At 39.7% G+C, this 20,963-nt stretch overlaps 4 protein-coding genes across 5 annotated transcripts; 1 reads left to right on the top strand and 3 right to left on the bottom strand.

Moving 5' to 3' along the window:
• Positions 1-881: 881 nt before the first annotated feature.
• Positions 882-7,776, bottom strand: LOC136759905 (uncharacterized). The gene is made up of 8 exons (XM_066715036.1): positions 7,537-7,776; positions 6,690-6,869; positions 6,131-6,319; positions 5,843-6,019; positions 5,146-5,287; positions 2,691-3,313; positions 2,127-2,268; positions 882-1,944 (listed from the first exon to the last, which is right to left on the bottom strand). Exons 1-8 carry the CDS (start codon positions 7,630-7,632, stop codon positions 1,376-1,378), a joined length of 2,118 nt encoding a protein of 705 aa, XP_066571133.1. The 5' UTR covers positions 7,633-7,776; the 3' UTR covers positions 882-1,375.
• Positions 7,777-8,296: 520 nt separating this feature from the next.
• taf7 (TAF7 RNA polymerase II, TATA box binding protein (TBP)-associated factor) lies at positions 8,297-14,096 on the bottom strand. Of its 2 annotated transcripts, XM_066715030.1 has the most exons (13): positions 14,028-14,096; positions 13,862-13,930; positions 13,365-13,441; positions 13,183-13,261; positions 12,907-13,040; positions 12,461-12,584; positions 11,915-11,973; positions 11,463-11,535; positions 11,036-11,149; positions 10,353-10,547; positions 9,270-9,382; positions 8,707-8,766; positions 8,297-8,580 (listed from the first exon to the last, which is right to left on the bottom strand). In XM_066715030.1, the coding sequence occupies exons 2-13, from the start codon at positions 13,899-13,901 to the stop codon at positions 8,536-8,538; spliced, it is 1,113 nt and encodes a 370-aa protein (XP_066571127.1). In that variant the 5' UTR covers positions 13,902-13,930; positions 14,028-14,096; the 3' UTR covers positions 8,297-8,535. The 2 variants fall into 2 exon arrangements, with proteins under 2 accessions (XP_066571127.1, XP_066571126.1); XM_066715029.1 differs by having other exon boundaries at positions 13,862-14,086.
• Positions 14,097-14,111: 15 nt separating this feature from the next.
• LOC136759900 (magnesium transporter NIPA2) lies at positions 14,112-19,088 on the top strand. Its single transcript, XM_066715031.1, has 6 exons — positions 14,112-14,382; positions 15,108-15,249; positions 15,556-15,612; positions 16,168-16,258; positions 16,549-16,709; positions 16,839-19,088. Exons 2-6 carry the CDS (start codon positions 15,108-15,110, stop codon positions 17,480-17,482), a joined length of 1,095 nt encoding a protein of 364 aa, XP_066571128.1. The 5' UTR covers positions 14,112-14,382; the 3' UTR covers positions 17,483-19,088.
• A 205-nt stretch (positions 19,089-19,293) lies between these two features.
• Positions 19,294-20,943, bottom strand: timm8a (translocase of inner mitochondrial membrane 8 homolog A (yeast)). Its single transcript, XM_066715032.1, has 2 exons — positions 20,673-20,943; positions 19,294-20,002 (listed from the first exon to the last, which is right to left on the bottom strand). The coding sequence occupies exons 1-2, from the start codon at positions 20,781-20,783 to the stop codon at positions 19,841-19,843; spliced, it is 273 nt and encodes a 90-aa protein (XP_066571129.1). The 5' UTR covers positions 20,784-20,943; the 3' UTR covers positions 19,294-19,840.
• Positions 20,944-20,963: the final 20 nt, after the last annotated feature.

Raw genomic sequence — 20,963 nt, 5'->3', positions numbered from 1 at the left:
CAAAAATCAAGAAATCATGCTTCATATTAATGGTATGTTACCGCTGCATACCTAAAAATCACAGCAAAAAGTGCAGTTATACCTAGTGTGTCAGTGTAAAATATAAAGTTTGACTTATCGAGCTCAGCTTTACTCTTTGTGTGAGCTTGAATCATGATGGTCCATCTGTTTGTAACAATCCCATGTTTCATTTGCATTTTAAAAACTGCATAGTGCCAAACTTGTCTCACCTACAGTACCCTGCTATTAACTCACTGCTGGAGTAAATTGTAATGGAGGTGGTCGTCTACTGCTATGCACCGTGATGGAAAGCCTATAAAATGAAATGGTGTTTTGTATCACTGATAACATTTTATAGAATATATGTACAGGAAAGTCTGAATATTTTTACCATGCAAATTTAATATGTGTACATTAAATGTGAAGCTCCATATTATTGATTTATTCCTCAGAACCTGTGTGGGTCACCACAGTTTAAAGCACTGCTGTCCATTAATTTAAGAAAACATTTTATGTAAAAAATAAAAAAAAGTTGGGGGGGGAATCTGAACTTTTAAATCAGTCAATCTTCTAGTGAAGTCAAAGCATGTGGCATATTGTGGAAGTTAACCACCCTAGGTGACCTTTCTCAAGCAAAGTTCATCATATGGTTTAATAAACTAAATTCTCGCTTAATTCACACTCTTTATGTAGTCTCCTCCTCAATGCATCACGGTAATGAAAGCTGTGGTTTTAGAGGTCTAAATGTTGTTTTCTCAAACTTACCTTTTAACAAATTACCTTTCCATGTCTCACTTTGTGAAAATATATTTTTTGCTTTTCTTTTGTTAACTGAAAATACTTACAGGCTTCTTGCACCTGTTGTTTATTTTCCTCCTAATTTGTACAAAATTACTGTGGTTGACTTTTTAAATTAATGGGGGTACTGGCTGCTTTCTACTCATATATCTTGTACAGAAATAAATTTGTATTTGTTATACGCAAAGCCTTTGTGTCATTTGTCTTCCATAATGCTCAGTGGTTCACAGCATCATTTTTCACGTGAAATATTGCTTTGGCCTTGTACTGTTTAAATACCAGAAGCCCTTATAAGTGTATTATCCTATCATGCACTCTTCCTGAAATCTATTTTGTTTCCTCAATAGCAATATGAATACTGTCACTTGAAATCTCTTGGCCACCAATCTGATTTGTTTCTTCAAGGCTTTTGTGTTCGTCCTCAATGACCCTGTCCTTAACTCTATCTATATTCTCAGTGGTTTCGTCTGTGATGTCTACATTGGTCCTTCTATTCTCAGTAAGTTCATACCCTTTTCCTCCTGCATTCTCATTGGCTCTTCCATTTTCTGTCATTTTCTCATTTTTATTGGTGGTGTCATGGACATGGATTTTCATTGCCCCCCTCTGTGTTTGCCCCAGGGCTTTCATTGGTTGGTTTGAAAGCAGTAGGTTCTCCATCTGCCCCCGAGTCCTCATTTGAAGCTTCAGATGCTTTCAAATCAATGTTTTGTGTTACATCTGTGCTCTCGCTGTTACCATTATCTCCAGCTGGATTGGTCTCAGCTGCTTCCTCTTCTGCTTTGGTTTCAGATGTCTTGAAGGTTTCTTCAGTGCTTGACACTCTATCCTGCCCCATTTGGTTTATCCCCATTTCCTTCCTTTCTTCACTCCCCATCTCTTCCTGATACTCTCCCTTTGGCCTTCTTGTCTCACACTCTTGCCGCCTCCCCTTTCCCCATTTCTCCTCAACGTCTGTCCAGTAGGTCCTCTTTGCTCGGCTGTGCTTGGCTCTAATCATCTCTCCCATCTGCTTCATCTCTTTGCGTATGCTTGGAGCAAAGGTCGGGTCCAATTTGCAGACCATGAGGAAGTCCTGCCGAGCCTCCTGGTCATGGCAGAGTGCTGCATGGGCCTTTGCACGCTTGTAAAAGGCTTTCACATTGCCTAAGGGGGGGGAAGAGAGAGAGAGAGAGAGAAAAGAGTCCAAAAGATAATACTGATGAACTACATAACCTGTTTTAATCACGTTACCATTTATAATATATGAGAATGAACTTCTGTATATGCGAGTCATCTTGGTTGAATAATTCTGCCTTTGAAAGAGGGTGGTGAGGTGAGTGTAGTACCTTTGTGGTTCCTCAGCAGCTGGTTGGTATGTTCCAAAACCTCATAGTATTCCTCCAGCTCCAACATACACTGGCAGTAATTGAGCACCAGGGGAAGCTGCACCTTCTCCAGAGATGCCCAGTCCTCCTCTCGTGGGTCCTCCTGCCCAGAGAGTCACTGTCAGTCATACAACACACACACCCTTCCCTCATGAGCTGCTCTCTTGCCTAAGCACCGCACTGACATCGCTGTCTTTGTCTGGGGTGTTCAGACTCCTCACACTCTCATATTAGGTTTTATCTTAAACTTACTTAAACATGGACACCAGTAATTTGAATTTCAGAGTTTTGTGATATAAACATAATCATATTCTTATTGTACTTTTGTATTACATTTACTACTGCACTTTTAATGCTTATTGTGCACACGATAATTTGGCACAGATAAAGACCTCTGCCAATAAATAAATAATCCATAATATTCAGGATATTCTGATCTTTGCTTCGCCTGCCCCATAAACAGCTGTATAGTATTTTAGGTCTCTCACCATCTAGAGATGAGTATTGAAACTCAAGGTGGCTCACCTTACTCTGAATGAACTTCACGTAGTCGATGGCCTCCTTGAATTTCTGGGATGCTTCCCGGTAGCGTGTCTCCTTCATCAGGTAATTCCCCTCATTGTGGAGCAGGGGCACCAGCCTCAACATCTCCTCTCTGCCCTTTCCCACGGGCACTGCAGCTCCATTCCCACTGCTGCCCTGTGGCTGCTCTCTACCCGTCTCTGTGTTCTGGTTGGGCCTCCCTACTTTTGAGGGCACCTCCATCCTGCTTTTTACCTTTTCATCCCTTGCCACCATTTGCTCTACTTCTTCTCTCTGGGTGACAGTGCTTTCCAGTTCTTCCTTGGCCTTGTCCACCTCTTTCTCCTCCTCCTCCTCCAGTTCCTGTTCCTTTTCCTCCTCCTCCTCCTCTTCTTCTCTGTCACTATTCTTGTGCCCCCCTTTGTCTCCCAGAATTCCCCAGTAGGACAACTTCTCCTCACTGTATTTCTCTCTCATCCTCTCCTTCAGCAGTTTGATCTCTCTCTGCACAAGGGGGGCTAGTGAAATGTCAAGGGTGGCCACCATCAGGAAGTCCTGTCGAGCTTCCTTCTCATTCCAGACGGCTGCGTGGGCCTTGGCTCTCTTATAATAGGCTTTCACATTGCCTGCAGGAAAATGATCTGTATTATTAGATCGGATCTGACGGTTTATTTTTCTGGTTTTGTTTGGCCATTGCTGTTGTCTGATTAATAGAGAGGCATCAAACAATTATTTGATTATTAGGACTGTTTTTTTCTGTGGTGGGAGGTGGGGAGGAGAGGGGGTTTACAAAGTTACTGATGGAGATGATTAACACTTATGACCAGCTGCAAGATTTTTTAACGATGGCAGCATTGTGGGGGATTTTTTTTTTTTTTTTTTGCCAAGAGAGGGGAAGGAAATTCTTCACATAATCATAATTAGGTTTCTTGATTTGTAACATGCCAAAAAAACTTGAGTAATGTTCGTTTGATTGTATAATTTAAATAACCTGACAAGTACACGGCATAATCAACACATCCGTAAAACCCTCCTCAATCAATTATTTTCTATCCCCTCTAAGTGAATTTGAATAATCAAATAATAAATAGCTCTGCATCCTGCTAGGCTCCTGTTTGTTCATCCTCCTGTACGGAAGCTTTCCTCCATGCATTCAACTTCAAACTAAATAGATTTACAAAAAGCTGCAATCAATACTGCAGTCATTTGTATAGTGAGCGAATTTTAAGCAGGAAATGTTACTGGATTTATATTGTCTTCATAGTTTTTTCTTCTTTTTTTCAGAAACAAAATGTTTTTGGCAACTATTCCTATAACCAAATATTTGGTTTCAATTTATTAAAATACCTCACGGATACAGTATGCACAGTTTTTGCAATTCTGTTCTGTTGGAAATTGATTTTGCATGTTATATAAAAATGTGACCATTCCGGTATTATAAATTATATTAATAATACGTGTAGTCATTTGATCATGTGCATCATTTGATGAATTTGATCATGATACAAACAGCATTTAGTGTCAGCTGAATATAACTGTGCTTATTTTATACTTTAACCGTGAAATGTGTTTAAGGACATTCACAAAGACCTTGTTGAGTATCAGCTGCCCTGTATTTCTGTTTGTGCTAGGATGTCCTTTAAATCCTGGATTCTGTGAACATTAAAAAAAAATTTCTCCTGCCTCTGGCACTGACATAGCCACCACAATAAAGCACCATTGAAAAGAATCAAATCCAATTCGAAATGGAGAAAGCCTCTGACACTGTGAAAGGGAAATAGTGAAAGAAATAGATTGAAACTGATAGAAACAACAAGAGCGAGCGACTGGGAGTGATGCGAGGGGAATGGAAGACTGAATTAAAGACAAAGCCACTGAGACGTAATGGAGAGAGATTCACAGTTACACAGATAAGAGGATGAGACTGTTACATTTTAACTTGGCGGTGGTGAGAGTCTTATTAATGCACCCATCACTTGAATCACTTGCTCTCTTACTGATACAGCACCAGGAAAAACAAATAGAAATAGTGTGGCCATCTGACACTTTCTGTCTTCAGGTTTTCTCCTATATACCAACATGTTTGTACAGCAGACAAACAAGCAAGACAAAGGGCAAGCAAAGATATTCCAGTGTACGCAAGAGGGGTAATACATTTAGACACCCTGAGAAACCACTATTTATAAAGTAGTCCGTAGAGTCAGTAAAAGAGCAACCCTAACCTTAATGCAAACTTAAGTTAACTGGGGACTCAAAACCTAACCGTAGCTGGTTTTAACACATAACATCTTTGAAATGCAAAATGTAGCTAAATTACTACAAATTATGGTCTTAACCATTAGGCCATCTCTACCTTCATCATCAGTATCCCAATTTAAAACTTAGCTTGTAAGTGCAAAGTGAGAGAGTTGAAAGTCTGGATGCTGTAGGGTCAGTACAACGTGAAGATCATGCATACCTTTTTTCCTTTCGATCAGTTCCGTGGTGTGCTCCAGGACCTCATAATACTCCTTCAGTTCCAGCATGCACTGGCAGTAGTTGAGCACCAGTGGAGTGATGAGTTTATCCAGCTTCACGTAGTCTTCCTCACCGGGTTTCTCCTGCAGAGAACAAAACACACACGCAGCGATGCTTTCAGCCAGTCTCAAATGCCATGGATGTCTGCCAAGAAACGTTTCACACATCACTTCCAGCACTATAAAACTGTGTTAGTACTGGGACTCATCTAGCTGCGATTCTTCTGGCAAATCTATGCCACTGCAGTGATTTTTAACTGGTGTGCTGAAGTTGTATCAATTGTGTCCTGCACACACTAAGAAACAGTTCTTCTCGTCCGTCTCTTCTAATACTCATGAAGCTGAACGTTTACAAGAGAAGATGTATCTATGAATATAGTCAGCGTACAGATGTGGAATGGTTGTACTCCCAATGACACATTTGTTTCTCTGTAGAAGATTATCTCCTTCCATTTATATACCATTTTATCCTCTAGCCCTTTCTTGTGACTCCGTACAGTTACTGTATTGCAGATCTTACACCACTGCAGTTGCTGAAAGATGTGCAAAGATGCACAATTCAATAGTTATAATACAATTTTAGGACAATATAAACATAGATGTAGGTCAGGTTGTTTGGACTGCACTGTGTCCTCTCACCTTGGCCTGCACATTCCTCAGCAGAATCACTGCCTCCTGGTACTTCCTGGCTGCTGCCCTGAATCGCCTCTGTTTGACCAGCGCGTTTCCCTCACTGTGCAGCGCGGGCACGGCTGCCAACTTCTCGTCTTTGTCCATCGCCCAGGAGTCCCGGTGGTATGAGAAAGGGTCACCCACCTGTGGAGTGCGTTAAACAGCCTTGAAGCCCACCAGCTGGAGAACTTTATTGTTATTAAATGTCTACTCTGTGGGTTAAAATGACTCTTAAAGCAATCAACATGTTTAGACCTGGATTAGTTCCATGATGAAGATGAGGGGCTGTGGTTCCCTCATGAGCTCGTCCAGGTCCTTGTAGCCCATGGAGTGATAGTCAAACAAGTTTCCCATTCCACAAGTGTGTCTCTGTCCCTCCAGAGGGTCCTTCCCTTCTGCAATCAGCCTCATTCCCTTGGACACAATAGGATACAGCCCTGTGTGCTGAGAGGGAGGACGAGAGGGATCTTCACTCGGCAATGAACCAGATAAGACTGGTAGGCAGTTGGACTCTTACAGCGATAATTAATAATAATATCCATTTGTTTCAATGTTGCAATGTATACATATCTACACAACCAAATAGTATGTGTTGAACAGACTCTGTGTAGGTGGCCACCAGCAGTAGGCACATATGCATAAACATTGTACTGTTCCTGCAGAATTCAGACAAGATTGAATCTCTGAGGTCTCATTTTAATTGAAACCATAGTTAGCATGTCTGCAAGTGGGCTTTCGTTCAGTTGTACATTGCTAGGGGCTACAAAGTGGAATATTAAATTGTCCCTTAAAGCATTTTGCAGATTTGACTTACAATGCTATCACACCAAAACTCCGCCACCTCCCCGATTCGCATGGAGGTGAGCAAGGTCTCCCACACCTCCATCTTGAACATCTTCCCCACGATGATCTCCATGGGTTCCTTGCCCTTGCGGCTGTCATCGATCACAGTCCGATCAAAATCGCACTTCAGTGTCTGGAAGTGGAATACCAGCTTCAGATGGAGAGAGAGAGAGAGAATGGGATTAGATCAAGAGTGGAAGACTGTGGGTTTGAGAAGAGACTTTACAGGAAAAAGGATGAAGCTTTTGTTTATTCTTCTCTCCTCCCAAGACTGAGTGAAAAATTAGCTGACCATCTGTGGGAAACTTATTTCTGTTACAACCTTCACTTTGCCTAAATGACAAGTAATCTGAGCATATGGGAGATGGAACCACATCAACAGCACAGAAACCTGTACAAAGATCACAGCTGTTGAATGTAGAATTGAGTTTTGGCATGGCTAATGGAAGCGGTTGTCATCTTGAGACAGAGCGCCCACAATGCTCTATGTTGTTAATGAATTTCTCTCACCCACCTTGGAGAACAATAGAAGTTGACAGTACAATTGCCTGGGATCTGTGCTGCCTAAACAATTGCAACTACTTAAATTATCACTCTATTTATAGGTAGGAAAATTAGGTTGGCAGCAATTCTCCAGCTAAGCAATGACCTTTAGCTAAATCAAAGCAATCAGAACAATAAAAGACTTTTGTCACCTAGGTCTAAGTGTCACTTTGAAACGGGGTCCAGGTTTGAGTCAGAATAAACATAAAACCAAACCCTTATGTAAGTATTTACAAAATAGACAAAGGCTGCTTTTGATCTAGTATTCCTCTTACCTTGGTTCCACTTGGAAATTTAGGAAGATCACCCTGACCCCCATGAAGAATCTTCTTCTTGACTCCTTCAGTTTTCAGAAGGTAGATTTCCTGCATCCTAGGAAATTTTGTGTCCCCTTATGGGATGTATTTAGAGAAGAATCAAGTATTTTCCAAGATTACGTCTCAGTGAGCAAAGAATTTATGATCAGACGCTTAGATTTATTTATCGTGTGCAAGAAACAAGAAAGCAGTGGTGTAAGTGCCACAGCCAAACAGCCTTTTCCCAGTGTCCTGCTTGCTCTATGACAGATGGCTGGATTAGAAGTCTGGGGCTGGACGCTTTAATCCATTTCAGGTAATCCCCAAAACCCTTTATAATCCCTTCTCTGCCAGGGAAGCAGCAGGTGACAGAATGACTGGGTAAGATCACTGTACAGAGATTACATTTTTGTTTTTCTTTTTTATTAATATTTGTAAGCAGACTTATATTGTCATCCAGGGCTCACTGGGAAAGGGCTTGAGTAAATACAATTAAAATAAAATGATGAAATTGCCCCGAAGTGTACCTACCTCTACACTTTGTGGAGGTCTATTCTTATAACTGCTGGAAGGATCTCTGCTGTTCCAAGTTATATAAAGCAACTTAATTGTCTTTATTAAATCTGTAAATAACCAACTGGCTTTATTAGTATTATATAAATTGTGACAAAACTAAAGCATAGTTCAAAAGGTGCCATTACAGAGTACTGACCATAAAAAGAAAAAAAACTCCACGAAGTATGCAGATTATTTTTTATTAAAAAAAAAAACACTAGCAAATTCCACAAACATACATACATACAAACATACATAGATAACAGCTTTATATAGATTATACAATGGTCCTTGAGTTGCAGTGGTATGACAAGTTGCAAGGTGTGGTCAAAGGAGACCAAGGAAATATGCAAGCCCTCGGACCTCTGTTGCCTACAGTGGTCGCTTCACTCACTGCCATGCCTCTACACTACCACCTGCTGTTCACTTCTCAATAAGGGAGTCCAACTGTTCTTGCAAGGAAGCCAGCTATTGGGATAGAAAATAAAAAGCATGTCATGATCAGCCCTCAGTCATGCACACGTTTGCCCGAAGCTTTTTCAGAAGTCCTTTAAAGCTTCAATTGTTACCTAAACACAATGTCAGAGCTCTTACCTGTTCCATCTCCCGTTCTTCTTGACTAACGATTTCATTCAGCAGAGCCTGGAAACGATTCTAAAACCAAACAACAACAAAAATTAACTGACTTGGTATCAACTGACTACAATACAGAGACCTCAAGACAGCAATAAAACTATGCTGGGACAGAAGTTCTCCACAGTTACTAGTAATGATATTTTGCATGTTAGTTCTGTTCAGACCACTTTGAATTGTTTTTTTTCCCCCCTTGAATTACTCAGGAATGCTTTCAGACTATCGCAATATAACTGCTTTCAGTGGGACTTTGCTCAGTGGTCTGAAAATGTCAACTAATGTGTGCACGATTTCAGATTCTTCACAAATGGCATTTTTGTTTTAGAACTCATTGCCTATTTGCATTTATTTATGCGTTGCGGGTTTTGTTTTCTCCCCCAAATGCTACTTTGATGCGTTTTCTTTTGAATACAAACCAGGTTTCACAAAGACATTGCAAATGGTTTTAGCCACATAAATATCTCTTGCATTATTTACTGTCTAGGGCTTGTGCTGATCGTATTTGTGATGCTACAAAGCCTCACCTTGAGGGCCTGGTTCTCCACCTTCATAATCAGCTCTTCCTGATGTTTCTTCTTCTCTTGTGTCTCCTGTAGCTTGGCTTTCACATTGTTTATTTGGACCTGGTACTCTAGAACTGCAGGACACAAGGGAGAATGATCTTCAAACAAAGCAGTCTCAATTCCCTCTCCAAAGTAAGAAAAAAAAATGAAATCACAGGAGACGATACATACAATAAAAATGTAAAAAGGAAAGGAAAACGATTTGCCCGGCTTCTTCAACAGAACGCACCGAATAAACAGTACTGTGACAAACTTAAAGTGACAAACTGAGGCCTGAACAGGAAAAGGCACAAAAAATATATTAACCATAGATGGATTTAGAGTACATTTAATGTTATTTATATTTTAAACTGTTGTACCTTTGATACACAACACAAGTTTGACTACTCAACCTGATTTATACATATTTATATGCTTGAAAAAACAAAACATTTACTTACAATCCTTTAACCACCGCTTGTAAGCCTATAACATATGACGAGGGAGATAATCCCTGGGGAGAGTGCATACTAACTTAGATATACTAAGATACACACTTAAACACTAGTTACAATTATTGGAATGGTAACAATCTTGCATCATTTGTATTCACCGTATTATTTCTTCCATTTAACAACATCTGAAAAATATTCACTTGAATTACTAAAACGTCTGTACACTCCGCTGCCAGCGAGTTCATTTTAAAATGAGAGCCTTTAGCTATTTAGTCTGCTTTTGTCTCTGTGTTCCCTGAGCTGTGTGCAACTGGCACCGACTCTGACAGCCCCTGAAGCTAATCTATTTGTCACTCTATTGCCCTCTTGCGGGAGAAACTTGTCTCTTGACCTAAAAAAATCTAAACCATTTATTTCACAAAGGTTATGCAGACCTAAAAAAAGGTATTTATTGTAGAATTTACAATTGAAGTGTTTTTTTGGTAGATTTTTTTTTTAACTGGTGCAGTATTTCCAGACATGCTTCAAACGGCTCTATTCAGTTGGAAACCTACAAACACACGTATGACCTTGCCACTTGTGCCGCAGGTCTGAATGCTGCCAGTGTTACCTATCTGGTTGTTGCCCTCGCTCTCGTCGCGCTGCCCGTCTGACTCATTCAGTTTCTCCTGCAGCTGGCGCTCAAGGTCCTCCTCGGTGTCCATAATGTTGAGATCTTCGTCCTCATGCCGGTCCCCTTCGTCTTCCTCATCCTCGCTGCTGCTGCTGATGTCGTTGAAGATCTCCCGCAGCTCATCCCTTTGCACTAACACCACAAAGACAAAAATATAACTATTCATCAACACTTTGTACACATTTTAACCTGCAGAAGATATAGGGAATTCAATGCATCACTAAAGCAAGATTGGAGTCTGTTGCATATTTCAAGTCAGAAGCCATTAAAATTGAAATGCTTCACAAATAGTAGGGAAGTGAACCTACTTCTGTTTTTCTTTTCTTTTTTTTAAAGCCACGGGATATGGAAAGATTATGTTTGGGAAATGAAACCATGCGTTTGACTATGCAATTTATTAAATTTTTTAAAGCTAACAAGCTTAAAATATCAGAAATATTCTTGAATTACAGTACACGCTATTGCCTTGTTTGACCCAAATCAATCCGAAATTGACTGACCTGCTATGCAAAGGAAATCTTGTAGATCTCCTCTTATAAGGGAATCTTACGTTGCCTGAGGTTCTCTCTCTCACACTATCAAGAACGGTGTGTGGTCTGGGGTAGATGTTCTCCCCTTACCTGATGACCCGTGGCTGAGCTTGTGTCCAGATGTCCCTGGAGATGAGTCCAGGTTGGCCAAGGACCCGTGATTATCGGCCTCCTTGGTCTCATCCTCAGCAATCACTTCCCACCCTGCGGCCCCCCGTGTGGTCAAGGTAAACTCAACATTCATCGGCACGCTACTTACACAGGCTACTACTTTACATGCAGTCATACCATTATGGACTATTAAGCACTGGCAAAACACAAGATTAAAAGCATTTGCAAAATGTTACAATTGATTGCATCAGTAAACAGCCTGCACAACTATATATATATATATATATATATATACACTACTGTGTGAGCATTCATTTGCAAGGATTGTCTGTAGTTATTGCATTTCAATAGCTCTTTTTATATCAAGAAAAACAAACTATCACACGACACTCAGTGAAAAGGATACGGACACTGACAGCTTCTGCATCTGTGCTGAGCAGTCTCTTCACTTCCTTCTCTACATCTGGGGACTCAATATACTGTGAAATATATCAGTTTATAATACAGCTCTTGGGTTATCTTTGAATGTGCGAACTTGCATTGTAAATAGAAGCTAAAATAGTTAGAAAATAAAAACAGACACATAGCACACATCACTGATAGCAGCTGTGGGAAGCAAGCCAAGAAATGCATAAGTGATATATACTTTTTTCAATGTGCCCCTCTCCAGAGATTTATTCAGTCATACCATACATTATTTAGTAGTACCAATCAAGGCACCCTCTTAATTGCTCTCTTGTTCAACATAAAGGTGAAAGAAAGACAGCAAAACTTGACTTATAGTAATAACTATCTTTCAAACTGTGTTTACAGTTTACAGCTTAAGATAGCACTGCCAGGATAGGAAGAAAGAATTACCTTCTTTTTTGCAGTTTTCCTGAATCTTCTTTTCCTGGTGTTCTTAAGAGGAAAGGTGACTAAAATGCAAAACAAAGCATTTTAAAAGATTACAATATTTTATTTAAAACAGAGAGACAATTAATTTGTGCCTGGACAGAATGCTCTTCTTGGAATATCAAATATTCAAGGCTATCTTCTGGGGCCACTAAAAGATCCCTTTAGGGTTCAGTCTGTCACAGGCAAAACAAAACAACTTAATGACATGACCTATATGAAGTAATGACTCCCCATACCTGCTGGAGACACAGCTGCTTGACTGGATAAGAGCGTGAGGGGGATATGGTGTTTCTGTAGCACAAATTAATATCTGCTGAGGCTTGCCAATAAAATACAAGAATCTCCCAAACAATCTATATTTTATTTCGAAAAGATTGTCAAAATGTTTAGGGTCTACCATACAGTACTCGTTCTTCTGAACTTCAAATTTGAAATCAGTACGTTAACCAGGAATGCCACCAATACATTAATTTTGTTCAGTGTCGAATATTTGAAGGAGACACTCACTGCCATGGTTCCATACAAACTTCTTGTCTTTGTCCTTGTCCTTCTTTTTGTTTTTGGGGTCCACAGCACCAGTGGGCTCTTCTAATGGAGGGTACAGATCCCCATCTACTGTGCACACCAGCATCTGTGTCCATGCAATGCACAAGACAGTTCAATACAAAATGCTGCTACATAAACTGAATGACAATCAGTAAAAAACCTATACAATCTCGCTCACTCTCTTTAATGACATTATTATTGCTTTACATTGGAAGACATAAAATATAAAAGTAGATTGTTTCAATATAGTCTTTAATTGGGCTCAATCTATGTTAAAAACAATGAATCTGATTAACTATGTTAGGGAGACACTAATACTGTAATCTGTAATACTTTAAACACACAATATGGAGACTGACCTTTAGTAAGAGTTATTAAATACATGAATATGATTGATTCAATCCTACCTGACAAACATCTGCAGTCTTGTAAAAGGTCTTCTTATCCACAGTTTTCAATGACTCAATAATGCAAGGAAGGTCAACCAGCTTGCAAGCTAGAGGAACTCGGTCCACTCTCACTATACCATGGCGGCCATCGGCTATGGGGAGCAAAAGCACAGTTTGTTTTTTGTTTTTACAACGCAGGCAAACAAATGAAGCTCCTGCTGTATAATCGTTGTGATCAATGCGCGGTTTTAGTTTGAATTAAAGATCAGTAGACAAAAACCTGAATGCATGTACCGTGCAACTCTACAGTGAGCCTGTCTTTGGGATTGAGACTCCCAGACTGCACTGCCCTCCGCACCGTCGAGGCGTATTCCTGCAAAAAACAGACATTCAGACACCCCGCTGAGGATGTGAAAATGGGTAAAACAAACATATAAATGATCATTTTGAAAGAATAAACCTCTGCCACTTCATACCGGAGGCAGACGAAGGACGAACTGACTCTCCAGTTCATGTGGGGCGTCATCTTTGTTCTTGGATCCTACCTTCCCCACTACCAAAATAAATACATGAATACATGTTATTACTGGTGTATTTCAATTATGCCATGACTTAAAACCAACCACACTTTCAGTGATACAGTTTTGTTTAAAAAGGTGGAGGTGAATTCCTTTAAAGTTATATTATCATTTAGCTTAATTATTTTAAAATAATTGCAACCAATCCCAATAAGTACAATCAGAAAATAAGCACCAAAGCATCTAAATTAGAGAGAACGACCAGTTTTAAAAATGTAATAAAATAATCCTTTTGGGTGGTTGATTATAAAGATGTTTACCTAACTTAATTTTATACATTACACATTTTTCCAAAATTGCGTCTGCACCTACACATATGGTTTGTTCGTCTAAACACGTTGTTTGTTGTTTTTGTTTAATTTAGTCTAAATAAATACACAATTAAAACAACCAACCTTTAGCTTTGGAAGTCATCTTGGTCTTCTTATTCTGCATAAGCACGCTATTGTATTAAACAACTGCTTCTATGGAAAAACAAATACTAAAGTATATAATATTCTCATATAATGTGACAGATATCCGATGTGAACATATAAATGCAGAGCTATAGATCACACACACCGTATCCGCAGCAATAACACAACCTTCCCAAACAAAGATGTACCCGGATGTTCCGGGTTTCCTGCCACGATGACTCGAGTACAACAAGTAGCGCAGCTTAAAGGTTCCGACTACTTTAACTACCGTTAGAATAAAATATATCTGACATTACTGAATCACAGGACTACATCATACAATTCACAGTAGAAAATTGTAGTTTTTTTATAGTTCACAAAAGGATCTTAAATCTGCAACACGAATCTTGTCGGAAACACAAAGAAACGGACAGACGTCCACATTGACAAGAGCGACCAGGAAGTGCACTGGCTTGCATTGCGTGTTCAGTGCTAGGAGTCAATGGGCACGAATAGAAAAGGTACATTTGTGTTTTGTTACAATTTTTTTTTTTTTAATATTATTGTTGTAATCTCTCTCAATATCTATATATTGTATATAAATAAATAAATGATTGACGTGCGCGAAGTTAATAAAGATATGAGATGTAGGCTGATTAGATTTCTCAAGTTTGTCAGCCTAAATCTGGCGGCATGCAGTTTTAGAAACGGGTATAGTAAACGTTGGAAGTAAGGACGGAAAATGTTAGTGTATGCAACATTTGAAAATGTATACTTTTTACATATATCGATACCATGGAGTCACACTGTCATTATACGATCGTCGATATAAGGTGTCAGACATTAAAGCAATTGAGTCATACAACTTGAAAGTCCCGGAACAAACCGTGTTTCATGGTGTCTACACACACTCAACATCTATTTCAATCGGTGTGGCTGTATAGCAATGAACAGAAGTAATGATTTAAGATATTATATTACATAACGGTACACACACACACGCATATTCATCCAGCAGGGGGTCGTTATAGCTGAGTGCTGCTGATGGTGATGGTATTCACTTGCATTTAACTTTGATTAATATAGTGTCTAAAAGTACAATGTGCAGTTTTAATGCTTTTATTGCTTGGGGCAGCTATAGGTTCCTGTATGATTGCTTGGGAGCGGTTGTAATGTGCAGGTCTTTGGGAGTGTGCTGTGTTGGCTCTGTTGGGTCCACATGTCCTCCACTGGTCTTCCTCTGCAGATGGAGACTGATGCTGCCAGCAGGACTGATTTCTACATCGGCCTCTCCCTGGCCATCAGCTCCAGCATCTTCATTGGGGGCAGTTTCATCCTGAAGAAGAAAGGTCTCTTGCGATTAGCAGGCAGGGGGTCAATGAGAGCTGGTATGTTAAAGCATTTTGCACTTATTTGCATCCTTTCATATTTCTAGTCTGTATTGAAATTAAATATAAAACGTTATTACTACACAAGCTGCTCTATTCAGAAAGCATACTGTTTTATATTTGTACAACTAATAGTTTTTCATATTTTGCTTTTGGCATGATATGATATTATGCCACTGAAGTAAACACTTTTAGCATTGTAGTCATATTTTATTTTTAAATCCGTTCTAGCTATGATAAGTATTGTAAAACTGCAGTGTGGGGGTGAGAAACAATAAAACATGTCTTTCTATTTTTATTCTTTAGGCCAAGGTGGACATGCGTACCTCAAAGAGTGGCTGTGGTGGGCAGGACTTATTTCAAGTAAGTTCTGTAGACCCTAGGGATGGGTATAATTTATATCATAACACGATTCACTGTTTACAATAAGAATCAAAGTAATATTTCTTCAGAAAAGTTTGCTTTCACCCTACATGTTCTGTTCCCTGTTAAATTATTTTAATTTCTCACTGGAGACAGTTTCTGTGTCACATTTTGTATATAACCAGGAGAATTGAACTCTAATAATGAATCTTCATCTCTAGTTGCATTGTATTTCTCTCGGTTGCTTTCGTTCGTCTGTGTGTGTGCTTCATTTAGAGGAGTACAGATACTCTGGTGGGTTCTGGATTTTTATGTTTGTAGGTTGGGGACAAAAGTTAAAGCCCACACACATTTTTTAGTCTGAAGGAAATCCTTGAAAGCCACATTCAGCCAGAGATCGAATGTACAAAGCTACTGAATGAAAGCAATTATCTGCAGCATCTGCACTGGAAAAACACAACAAAAACACAGTTGACAGTAAAGTTTATTTCCCATTGTTATACACCCCTACGTGGAATGTCTTTGGAGCAACTTTTATGGCTTGATATTTTTCAGTGGGTGCAGGAGAAGCTGCGAATTTTGCTGCTTATGCCTTTGCTCCAGCAACTCTAGTAACACCTCTGGGTGCGCTGAGTGTTTTGGTGAGGTGAGTATGGAGACACAAATGAATTTGTAAAACAGAGCCTTTCTTCCAATATCTCATGTGGGGTCTCAATGATAGTTAGAAGTTGCAACAGATAAGTAGGTGGCATTTCTACATCTTGAAAACCTACATTCCTGGATCATTCAACCTACACGATGTTTAGTGTTGCCACTGATGCACTGAGACACAAACAGATTATTTTAATGCTGATAGCTGGGATTTGCAGTCGTGTTTTGACGTAATTATTCACTGGTTTGCATTAGTGTTCATGCCCGATACTTCTGTTTCTTTAGTGCGGTGCTGTCCTCCTATTTCCTCAATGAGAGGCTGAACATTCATGGGAAGATCGGCTGTTTGCTGTGCATCCTGGGCTCCACTGTGATGGTGATTCATGCGCCACAAGAGGAGGAGGTGGACTCCCTCGCTGTCATGGCTGAGAAGCTCAAAGATCCTGGTACAGTGAAAGAGAAAACCGTGGTCTCTGAAACACAAGGCCACCCCCACATGTTTCTCCAGCTGTCTAAGCAGCACGTCTTTGTTTTTTCTTTTCAAGTAATACATTTCTGGTTTCTGCCGCTTGCAGGTTTCATCGTATTTGCTGTGTGCATCGTGGTAAGTAGCTTGATCCTGATCTTTGTGGCGGCACCTCGCTATGGCCAGAAGAACGTGCTGGTCTACATCCTCATCTGCTCGGTGATTGGCTCCCTCTCTGTGTCCTGCGTCAAGGGGCTTGGGATTGGCATTAAGGAGCTGTTTGCAGGAAAGCCCGTGCTGAAGGACCCCTTAATCTGGGTACTGCTGGTGTGTCTAGTGGGCTGCATTAGCACACAGATCAACTACCTAAACAAGGCCCTGGACATCTTCAACACCTCCATTGTCACTCCCATTTACTACGTCTTCTTCACCACAGCCGTCATGTCCTGCTCTGCGATTCTGTTTAAGGAGTGGCACAGGATGGCAGCCGACAGCATTGTGGGGACCATCAGCGGCTTCCTCACCATCATCCTGGGCATCTTTCTGCTCCATGCCTTCAAGGACATCAGCTTTACCTGGGACACCCTCCCCCTCTTCCTCCGCAGGGGCCAAAGAGGCGGGCCCTGGGGCCAGCCCTACGTTCCCCTGCTCAGCCAGGAGTCCCTGTCAGGCGGAGGGGTTAGGGCAGGATCCAGCAAGGGATACTCTCCAGAGAGCTCCAACAGAAGGAATGGTAGTGTGGTAACCACTTAAAGGAGGAGCCACATTTTTAAACAGCCTTTGGTTAACAGGGATTCTATCCTTATGTGTCCCTTTGAACAAGGGAGAGATTGTGCCTCATCATAAAATATATTCATAAACAATTTTAACAGTATCTATGCATAACAAAGACACGGCCTGTCTCCAGCTGCACTGACCACCCTCAGTCGTATTTTCTCATTAACTCCCTAGGACCCTTCTTTTTCTACCCTTTTATCATATGCTGTTATTTTAAAAAAAGGTTGTTTTTGATTTCAAAGCACTTTTATACGTCACGCAATCCAGACTGGTGGAATTCCTTCTTTTTTTTTCCTTCCATGAAATGTTTTATGCGGTTTGTATTTTGACTGCAGTTTGTTTTTACTTTTTAAGCCTCTTTTTGATCTCATCTCACCAACTTGGCCAAAGACTTGGACTTAACTGAAGAAGCAATACAATTATGCAAGGGTAAAAACTATCAAATATAATGTGCAGTAACATAGTTTTGTCTGCTTTGCATCTTTGTAAATACCATTATTGTTATGTCTTCAGGAAGCCATAAGTGATGTAGCATATGTGATTGGAAACAAAGCATTTTTGTGGTCTTCTGGATTTAATGCTTGGCAGCAAAACACTATACACTAGTTTTCCGAATGATTAGTGGAAAATAGTTATTGATAATTGTTTTTATTTTGTTTAATCAGTGGTGCAATATACTAATTGTAAGTATCTAACTTACTAAATGCTTATGTATAAAGTGCCTAACAGTAGCTATTTCAAAGTCAGAAGTTATTTAATTTTTTTTTGCATATTCCATGCAATCATTTTTTTACAGAATTGTTGGACTTGTGATGTGACCAGACATGAAAGTATAAATTAAGTTGACTTTTCTGTGTTTTTTTAATATAAATTACAATATAGAAAATGAGAAGGTGGACTATCCATTTTCAACTTCAGTTGTACTAGCCAGTATTCCTACTGAAATATTTAGTGATCAAATTATTGTATTAATAATAATGTAAAATGTGCCAAATGGAATTAAATTCAAGCAGAAGTATATTTATATAAAGGAGTGACACATTCAGAAAACTACAGTGTACTTTCAAGTGTCGAATGTTAACAGTAAATGAAATGATTCTGCAATAGGAAATACCTCACTTGTTTTATTCAGTGTTGTTTATGTTTTAACAATCATAATGACTTACATTTTGTATTAATTTAGTCTAGTTGCAGTCTTTGCTTTCAAATAATTTCTATAAAAAAAAAACCTTTACATTAAATTCAGTGACTTATTTTTTTAAATAAATATTTAATAGAAAATATATTTGAAAACCATTTAAGCTGTGAGTTTTTTTTATATAAATGTCCTGCTATTGTAATGAAGGAAATTGGTTAAGTACAGCAAGACAAAAGTTTGGAAATATTTGTGGTATGCAAAGAAACCAACATTTATTAATCTGAAATGGAATATGCAATTTGGTTTCTAGTCTTGGGTGTATTTTTTAACTGTTGAAAATGTATGGTTCATCCTTATGCAACTTATTTGTCTAAATTACTTATTAAACCTTGTGGAGCTTTTCTCTGCAAGATAAGGCTACTATTAAAGGTTGGTTTTACTAGGTTTTATGTGGAAACAATGTTTTTGTTTAGCATTTTTTAGAACTAAACCAGTAGATAAAAGAAACTGCTGTCGCAGAGGCAGTTTGTATTGCCTTAGAAAACCCTCTTACTGTACTAATCTTGGATCGGCAAAATGCATAACCATCATTTTGTATTTCACTTTCATCTACAAATTGTAAAATGTTTTAACCCACAAAAAAGCACACTGCGAGTTCAGTTTTCTGTATTTGACATTAACAGGACAAGTGTACAGTTGCAAAAACGTTAGTGTACTTTGGCTGCTTCCAGTTGGCTTTTCTTGTGCAGTGAGCCATTGAAGCTTCAGAGGGTTTTGGATGTGAATGGGAGTTGCAGTTCAGTGTTCTTGTATGTTTTTTCTTCAGCTTCAGCATTCTTGGTTTTCCACCCAGTGCAGATGAACCACAAATCCACTACATGTTTTAAAAGGGGCTGAATCTTATTTGTATAAATGGATTTGTCCTGTACAATGTTAAATATTTGACAAGGTAAAGGCAACTCAGTGGCTTTGACAACTGAAATCATGTTCTAATACGTTCTGTAGAACCTGCTGTAAGGGGGAACGAGAGTGAGAGACTGCATCACTGCTCCAGGTGAAATGAGGCACCAAACATCTGTAGTCCACCCTTATTAACGTGGCTCTATTCTTCCCAGGCTGCACATGCAGCAGCCTCGCTGGATTGCATCTATCATCGTTCGATGTCGCCAAAGTCTGTGTCCTATTGCCAACACGGTTTAGTCAGACATGCTCTCTGAGGAAGAGCCCCTGGTCCTCTGAGTCTGTTCCAGCCTGTTCAAAATGAACTGGCTGGTGTCAATGAACCGCTCCACACAGTTCACGAAACATGTCTCCGTTTTTGAGTCCAGCTTAGGTCCAGGTTTGTCCATGCATTTCTCCTGTTGGAAAAAACAAACCAAAACAAGACTATTAGCCCTGAATTGAAAATTCAAGGGCATCCTGGGAAATAGACAAAGCCAATTCAAAGGATAACGTCAACTCCAACCATTAAAACAAGATCCAAAAGTCACAAGTAAATTAATAGGTGCATTAAGAAATTACAGAAGGAGGAATATTTCTATAGAAGGTCCCATATTACCCAGTCAAAAGATTACTCCTTTACTACATGGCTGATTATTATATTCTGTTTAATTACTAAAACGGCATACACATTTAATTTAAAATGTTACATTTAAAAACATGAAGCCACATTCACCTTTCATACAAAATGCCTGATTTGTGAAAAGTAATGGGGTTGTTCAGTGGCAGTTAATGTATCTACGTGTCATGTCCTGCTGCTGTTGAAGATGGAGCGACTGTATAGATCTCGATGCCACTTCACTGCATAACCCATACGAAGTTGTTTCAAGTGGTATTTCTTGTTAAACTTTTGATATGTGCAAATTCATGGTAAAACTACATTTCTAACGAAGCGTGGGAGGTTTGGTATGAACCCTACGTGGAGGGCATGGATTTCTGATCCTTGAAATCACTTTGTCAAAGTAACTCAATGTCATGTTTTCGAGTGCGCTGCCTTACATGTAGCACCATACGAGGAAACACACTCACCCAGCAGACTTCTGTCATCTGGTGAACCAGCTGCTGAAATCGCTGTTTTTGAGACTCCACTTCAATGAACTGCTGGAGCTGCGGATCTGCAGTAACCCCTTGCCCCTCCATTGACAGATGACTTTTTTAACTTCAGATCCTGCGTGGTTTCTCGAATACAGTTTTAAATAAACCCGAGCACTTACAGCCGACACTTTAAGGGAAATAAGATCAAAGCCGCTGACCTTCACGTGTCTGCACAGGCAGCGCGATTCGCCGGAAGCGGAAGTGACCCGGGGGATGATTTCAAGT

The sequence above is a fragment of the Amia ocellicauda genome, chromosome 10 (assembly GCF_036373705.1).
Source record: "Amia ocellicauda isolate fAmiCal2 chromosome 10, fAmiCal2.hap1, whole genome shotgun sequence".
NCBI classification, from domain to species: domain Eukaryota; kingdom Metazoa; phylum Chordata; class Actinopteri; order Amiiformes; family Amiidae; genus Amia; species Amia ocellicauda.
The sequence above is the reverse complement of the archived record's forward strand: the minus strand, read 5'-3'. Positions and strand labels throughout refer to the sequence as shown.